Source organism: Panicum virgatum, chromosome 6K (genome assembly GCF_016808335.1).
Source record: "Panicum virgatum strain AP13 chromosome 6K, P.virgatum_v5, whole genome shotgun sequence".
NCBI classification, from domain to species: domain Eukaryota; kingdom Viridiplantae; phylum Streptophyta; class Magnoliopsida; order Poales; family Poaceae; genus Panicum; species Panicum virgatum.
The window spans coordinates 10569182-10577160 of record NC_053141.1 but is presented as its reverse complement, the minus strand read 5'-3'; the positions used below and the strand labels follow the sequence as shown (position 1 = coordinate 10577160).

General features: G+C 44.0%; 1 protein-coding gene across 3 annotated transcripts; it reads right to left on the bottom strand.

Moving 5' to 3' along the window:
• Positions 1-2451: 2451 nt before the first annotated feature.
• LOC120711698 (putative F-box/LRR-repeat protein 22) lies at positions 2452-6590 on the bottom strand. 3 transcript variants are annotated; one of them, XM_039997316.1, is made up of 3 exons: positions 6165-6590; positions 4027-4385; positions 2452-3380 (listed from the first exon to the last, which is right to left on the bottom strand). In XM_039997316.1, exons 2-3 carry the CDS (start codon positions 4374-4376, stop codon positions 2837-2839), a joined length of 894 nt encoding a protein of 297 aa, XP_039853250.1. In that variant the 5' UTR covers positions 4377-4385; positions 6165-6590; the 3' UTR covers positions 2452-2836. The 3 variants fall into 3 exon arrangements, with proteins under 3 accessions (XP_039853250.1, XP_039853251.1, XP_039853249.1); XM_039997317.1 differs by having other exon boundaries at positions 4027-4398; positions 6165-6567; XM_039997315.1 differs by having other exon boundaries at positions 4027-4393; positions 6165-6566.
• Positions 6591-7979: the final 1389 nt, after the last annotated feature.

Sequence of the window (7979 nt, the reverse complement as noted above, 5' to 3'; positions counted from 1 at the left end):
GATAAAATCTTTGCTGTTACACTGGACAATGCTGCTGCTAATACTAGGGCTATTAATCAACTTAATCCTGTTTTGTCTGGTTATGTTGGTAGCTTGTTCCTGCATCAAAGATGTGCTTGTCATATCATAAATCTTATTGTTAAGGCTGGTCTTGAAGTGTTTAAGCCAATGCTTGGTGCATTTAGATCTGCTATATCATTTCTAAACTCATCTAACCAGCGCATTGCTGCATACAAGTCATATTGCATTGCTGTTGGTGAAAGACCTCGCAAATTTGGCTTGGATATGGATGTGAGATGGAATTCTACCTATCTTATGTTAAAACATCTCCTGCCCCATAAGGCCACATTCTCTGTTTTCATCACTACTCAGCATCCTTTGGTTGATGGTCAGCCACTCCTGACAGACCAGCACTGGTATGTTGCTGAAAATTTTTTTGAATTCCTTGAACAGTTCTATGATTCCACTGTTGTTATGTCTGGTGTTTATTACCCCACATCTCCATTAATATTGCATCATGTTCTTGAGATAGCTAGCCATCTAAATAATTATGAAAATGATAGAGACTTAAGATCAGTTGTGGTTCCTATGAAAGATAAGTTCTTGCAATACTGGTGTGACATACCCATGCTCTACTCCTTTGCATTTATACTAGACCCTAGGGCTAAGCTGAAAGGTTTCACCAATGTTCTTAGACTTCTATCTCAGCTTAATGGTAATGATTACTCATGCTACTTGACTGAGGTAAGAGCTGAGTTGTCTGTTATTTTTGCTAAGTATGATGAGAAGTTTGGTGGTGTAAGGTTGCAAAGGGCTGCCCAACCAGGCCCTACAGGTAAGAGAAAAACTGCTTGGGGAAGAATCTTTGGTGGTGAGTCTTCTTCTTCTGGTTCTAGTTTGTCTGGTACTACTCTTGGTTCTGTTACTAGTCTTGGTTCTGGTTCTACTTCCTCCTTGCATAGAAGAACCTCTGCTAGTGCTCTGTTGCAAGCTGCAACTTCTGGTGCTTCTCTATCATCTGGTTCTGAATTGTCTGTCTACCTGGACAGTGATACTGTTAACCAGTATGATGATGATTTCAATATCTTGAACTGGTGGCATGAGCATAAGCTATCATATCCTGTTCTTTCAATTCTAGCTAGAGATGTAATGACTGTTCCTGTTTCAACAATATCATCAGAATCTGCATTTAGTATGACTGGCAGGATTATCGAGGAGCGACGACGCCGTCTGGGCCCTGAGGTCGTGGAGATGTTGGCTCTGATCAAGGACTGGGAGCAAGCCGATGCAAGACTTCAGCATCTCATAGAGGATGAAGAACTTGAAGAATCATTTGAAAACTTATATCTAGATGTTGAATCTGTATAACTATGTAGTGTGGACTGTGGACTGTAGACTTGAACTTGTGATGAACATTTGAACATTTAGAGCTGGCTGTACTCTTTTCCTTTGTAGGGTTTTGTCCTCACGAGGTGTGGGGTTTTACCTACAAAGGTTTTTAACGAGGCAGCACCCAAAACAGCTCAATAAATTTGTTATCATGAAATGTGCTTCTGTTTTGTGATCTTTTGTGATTTTGAATTTTAGATTTGAAATCTTGAAATCATTCTGAGTTGAGAGAGTGACAGCCTGGTGCAGATGCCTAGCCGGGCTCGGGCTGGCACGGCCCACGAAGCCCGCCCGGCATATCGGGCCGGCCCGGCCCGCCAAACAGGCCCCCGTGCCGTGCTCGTGCACATAGCTAGGCACGTGGGCCGGCCCGGCCCGGCACGATTAGTTATCCGTGCTAATCGTGCCGGGCCGGATCATGCCGGGCCAGATCGGCCCGTGCCGGGTCGGGCCGGGCTCGGCCCGTTGGACAACTATAGGCAGCTCCGACCAGTCCCTGGCCGGCGGCGGAGTTGCCATCGTTGGTTCTTTCTTGGATATATGAAACCTGAAAGTCGATTTGATCCTTCTCGGCGAGACTCTTCTTGATCCGGTGCAATTTATGGAGAGGCCAGGGCGAGACCATTCGGCTCCTCCAGAAGGGCCACCGGGCGGCCGATGCTTGGGACAACGTGCAGTCAGTCAGGGATGCGAGCCGTCGGTCATGCTGGCGAAGACGAAACGTTTGGTTGTGCAAGCAGGTTAGTGCTCCCAAGTTCCAACGACACACCTTCTGCTTAGTTGTTGCACATTGCACATTTGAGTGACTTTGGACATAGTTCTTCGGCCAAGTTCTTCTTGATGACATAGGCACATTGCACATTCTTCAAAAGAAAGCTCTTTGCCAGAAGTCAGAATCTGATTTGGGTGATCTGGACAAAATTTACCATGCTACCACCGCAAGCCGTGTTATCGAGAAGGCCTGGAATTTTAATTAGACAATCTCAGAATCGTGCCAGCATGAAAGTTGTAGTAGTTCGTGCTGTGGGTGCCTTGGAGCACCATCAAGTCATTACAGTATTATTATCATAAAACAGGCTAAGAGCAACCGCTAGAATAGTAGAGCCAAAACAAGTTAGCGTATCATGTACAATGCACATGACTCAATCAAGGATGGAGAGGGATCCCCACAGTGCGGAAGCTGGAACTGCAGGCTCAAGATTTACAACGTGGCATAGATTAAAAAGTAAACGTAACAGACTTCAAAGTGAAAAAGTTCCATTGCCTCATAACGTTTAAGGCTATCCAGTGGTCACAGTTGATATCATTTCTAACTGGTCGAACTGTCGCAACCAAGATCCCTACGATAATATATAATTGGGTTCATCAAGGAAGTAACCAATACTGATGATGCAATGCACTCTTCCACTTTTCATATTCTCGACTGTCATCACTGTCAGGATTTTTTTTAGAACTCGTCATCATCATCTTCTTCAGCCTCTTCGTCTTCATCTTCATCAGGCCCTTCATCTTCATATTCATCATCTGAGCAATCAGGAAGACTCAAGTTCTTAATTCTAGCACATTTTGCCCGCAACTCCGCATCCATGGAGCCATCCACAAAAAGGCCAGTGATGTTGAGTGACTCTAGTAGAGGGCAATTGTCGAGGATAGCAGTAAGTGCCAGACCAGAGAAGACATAGTTGGACAACTGTAAGGTGCGTAACTCGCACATCATTGGAGTCCTATAGATGTCTCCATCAACGCATTCCTCGAGCACAGCATGACCAAAAGTATAGCCAGAAGGCATAGTGAACCTTATTTTGAGATTCTTGAGAAGAGGACGGGCTTTGCATATAGACTCGAAAAACCTCTCTGAGGCACAAATTTGATGATATGGGGGTGAAATTTCAAGATCTTCAAGGAGAGGGAGCTTCTTGATTGCTTCAATCAGTACTTCATAGGATGCATACTCATCATGTGACAGATGCATATGTTTCAAAGAAGGTGACCTGAAGGAGCAAATGCCTTAATATTAGATACCATGATGGGAAGATTCAACCTTCTTAACATACAGTCATACACTCAGTCCATGAACATTATGTGATCAATATTGCTAACGATAAAAGTACTTAACAATCTGTGTATTATAAGCACTGAACAACAGATATACCTAAGAAATTACAAGTCCTTTATTACCTTCACAATCAAATGATCAACTGAACTATCCATGCCATGTAATTAATAAGAAATTGCAGTGGTACATGAGAGCCTGAGACATAAGAATAGAGGAACCCTTGGGATTTTTATATAATGCTAATATAATTTTCCTCAAAATATACTACTATAATATGTGTTTGGAATTTGGATCCCACAAAAGAACAGTGCAACGCCGTCGAATTGATGTAGTAACCGAACAGCATGGTAGAGTGACAAACTGATAAAACTTCAATGGCTGCAACTGCAAGTTCCATGTATATTTTTGTGAAGAAAGATGCAATAATGGATGTCATTATATAAAACATGTAAAAACGATGCCCATGCTTGAACTATTGCTCTAAGAAGCATACATCACACGACAGTGTTCAGCAATACAAACAATGCCACTGGTGAACTGCGCTACTACAAGATAGAAAGAAGATGAACAGATGGATATACCTTTCAGCCAGATAGAGCAGCGACTCATCGTCCCATGGTCCTGAGAAGGCTTCGCACAGACCCGCACTGCGGTCCACAGCGTCGCGCACAGCAACGTCAATGGACGACCATTCCGGAACCGCCGTGATGTGAATGTGGCGCCACAGCTTAGGCTCCTCGACCACAACATGCCGCCATGCCTTGCAGACACCCTCCGCACCCCACATGATCTCACAGGACCCCAGCCTGAGGAAGATGTTGAACAGGACATCATGGGGCAGCGCTGCCCAGTCCCTCTCCTCACCGGGCGCGGATGGTGATGAGCAAGGATTCATGCACCGGCGGCGGCGGCGGCTGCTGGAGGTGTCCATCGCTGTGGTCTGCAAATCTTTGCCAAAGAAAAAAATTGGTGAGAAAATCACTGCAGATGTCTTTGGTTTTCATGGAACGCAGGGTCCTGTGGTATTTATTAGAAAGCCAAAGTATTGTTCCCAGAGAAGTCTTCAAAATCTGCACATTCCCAATCAAAACGATAATCTGAACTTCCTATCATTAATCCACAGTACATTGACCCTGGTGCGCATATGCACTATGTTTACACCTTCCCTTCTACCATGTCTCTCACAGTATCAACATTAGTAAAAGTTGACTCAAATTATTGTTGGCTCTTTATTTTAGCGAGTGAAATTTCTATAGAAAATTTGTGATACAAGAAGGAATAGCAAAAATTGAACCTGCAATATATGAGTTTTGTAGTAAATATATGACTCAATTAGGATGCTCTCCCATGTTTAGGGTTGCCCATGTTCACTCCATCTAGTATACCCATTCACAAATCCTCTTTTACACAAGCGCATGCTCAGTAAAGCTCTCCTCTGTCTGACTCTATTGCGACAATCAGAACAAAAAAGGACAAACTACTCCGTATTTTTCAGCACTAGGGATATCAGCTGAAAGCATGGTCTAGAAAAGCAGTTGTGTTGCATACCAAAAATGGGAATCAGAACCTTCATTCCATTATTGGTATATGCAACTACTCTTCTACTGACATAGCTAATGTTGCAACAATAAATTGAAACAGTAAATTAGCTGTCAGTGTGCACATCTGTCTGGATAGTGTTGCGTATCATGAAGCTTCAAAGCAAATATGTTTGTTGATCCAAAACCAATGTAAAAGAAAATTTCAATGATTGCTGCAAAAGTTGACTCAAATTGTTGTTGCCTGTCTAGTTTACTAAGAAGAATTTCAAAATAAAATTTGAGATACGAGAAGGCAAAACAAAAACTGAGCATGAAATTTGTTAGTTTGACCAAAATATGGCCCAATTTGGATGCTCTCCATGTTCTTTTACACAAATGCATGCTCATTGCGACTCCTCCATCTGACTATTGAGACAATCTGAACAAAATGACAAACTATTCCGGATCTTTCAGCATTAGGTATATCAGTGAAGAAGGCAGTGTACGTCTAGAAAAGCAGTTGTGTTGCAAACCCAATATGGGAATCAGAACCATGGCCATTCCAATATTGGTACATTCAACTACAATCTTCTACGTACTGGCAAGGCTAATGTTGCAACCATAAATTGAAATAGTAAACTAGCATGTCATTCTGCACATCATGGATGGTGTGTGCACTCCGGAACTTACAAGAAAATAAGTTATTGTTGCAGAATGCAAAAAAACGTACATGATAATTACTAGTAACAAAAACAGAGAGGAAAGGTAAATAGAGGATCAATGCAAGGCCAAATGGAGCAATAAATTAAAACAGCCAGTGGTTTAAGGCTGATTCATGTGCTTGTGCATGACGCCTATATTTTCCAATAACAATTGGGAATAAGCTATCCTACTGTTTAGCCATATTAAACAATGGCATCACCGAGATCCCCAGGACATCATAAGCTGCTACAGTTATCCACGAGTGTATTGGCGCACGAACCACTCTTAAACAAATCAACAAAGTGGCTTATCATTTTAACTACTGCACGTGCCTACAGGGATCGTGGTCCAATAGTTGTCTCGGGATCACAGAATACCCTTGCAAAATCAGGATGCAAACCCGGGTCCAACAACAATCAGCGACCAGAGCAGATCACAGTCAGACCGCGCACTAGAAATTCACCGAAGCACTGGCAAAAGAGGAATTCCCATCTCACCCTTCAAGCCTTGCTTGCGAAATGCGAAGCGGCACCTCTTCCCCTTCTATCTCCGTCGATGCGCAGTCTCCTTTCCCCGTTGAGACTTCCTTGCCCAACGGCGGCACCGACCCAGCTCCTTTGATTGCCCTCCTTCTCCCCGGACGCAACTCGCGGCCCTCCTTCTCCCAGGACCAAGCGCCGCCGCCTCGCCTCCTCCTCCTAGGCCCTAGGCGGCGGCTGCGGGAGGGTTGCGGCGGCTCTAGGGTTTGGGCGGAGGTGGTGGGGTTTGCAGCGGTGGCGGCATGGTTTGGGATGGGAGGTGTTGCCCAGGGGTAGGGGTAGCGGCGGCGATCGGGTTGGGGCGGTGCGGCGGCGGCGGTGGGGTGGGGAACGAGTGGCGTGGCAGCCGGGGGGGAAGGGATTTCCTGTCAAACTAGAACATTGCGCGGCCTTGCCGCGCAGAAATATGCCCTCCAGTTCAGATTTATTTTAAAAAATTGAACTGTAAAAAATTCGGGGGGATTTTCGTAAAATTGGTAGACTGTGGGGGTTATTTGGTATATTTGGTGTCGACGGAGTACCGGTCGATTACTGAAAAGTTCAAGGGGGTTTTCATAAAATTGATGGACTTCAAAATCATTTTAACAAAGTCTAGGGTTTTTTTTTACAAAATTCACGGAGTATGGCACGATTACTAAAAGTTCAGGTTTTTTTGTAAAGTAAGGCTCCACGAAGTCCGAGGGGTTTTCCGTTAATTTGATGGACTCCATGTTCATTTTAACAAAGCTCGGGGTTTTTTTTTTGCAAAATTTACATCCCTATCTATTCCTGACCATCGGATCGCGATCCGACGGCCGATGTTTTCGGAGCCCACGTGGCCCCTTTCCCTGGCCGCGAGCGCGACCAGGTTTCAGTAAAGAAAGATTGATGGACTTCAAAATCATTTTAACAAAGTCTAGGGTTTTTTTTTACAAAATTCACGGAGTATGGCACGATTACTAAAAGTTCAGGGTTTTTTTTAAAGTAAGGCTCCACGAAGTCCGAGGGGTTTTCCGTTAATTTGATGGACTCCATGTTCAGTTTAACAAAGCTCGGGGTTTTTTTTTGCAAAATTTACATCCCTATCTATTCCTGACCATCGGATCGCGATCCGACGGCCGATGTTTTCGAAGCCCACGTGGCCCCTTTCCCTGGCCGCGAGCGCGACCAGGTTTCAGTAAAGAAAGAATTGATGGACTTCAAAATCATTTTAACAAAGTCTAGGGTTTTTTTTACAAAATTCACGGAGTATGGCACGATTACTAAAAGTTCAGGTTTTTTTTGTAAAGTAAGGCTCCACGAAGTCCGAGGGGTTTTCCGTTAATTTGATGGACTCCATGTTCATTTTAACAAAGCTCGAGGTTTTTTTTTTGCAAAATTTACATCCCTATCTATTCCTGACCATCGGATCGCGATCCGACGGCCGATGTTTTCGGAGCCCACGTGGCCTTTTCCCTGGCCGCGAGCGCGACCAGATTTCAGTAAAGAAAGATGTCACCGCGCGGGGAGGAGGTTTCCGTCGATTTAGCAGTATTTCGTGCCCAACTTACCCCTAGCAAATTTCTAGGAAACCGTTGGTTTTCCATCAGTTTTGAATTTTTTTTCTAGCAATAAAAATGTGCCCTTACAAATTCTGCTTGGTATATACTCTAAATTACCAGGTATTTTTTCAGGAAAGGAAAAAAATAATTTGTTGTGCCGAGTTTTCTGAAATCTCTCGTTTTCTTTTCCTCGCAAATATGCTCTCTACAACATGGCCGACCACTAAGCGCTAGCTACAGAGTGAAGTTATGG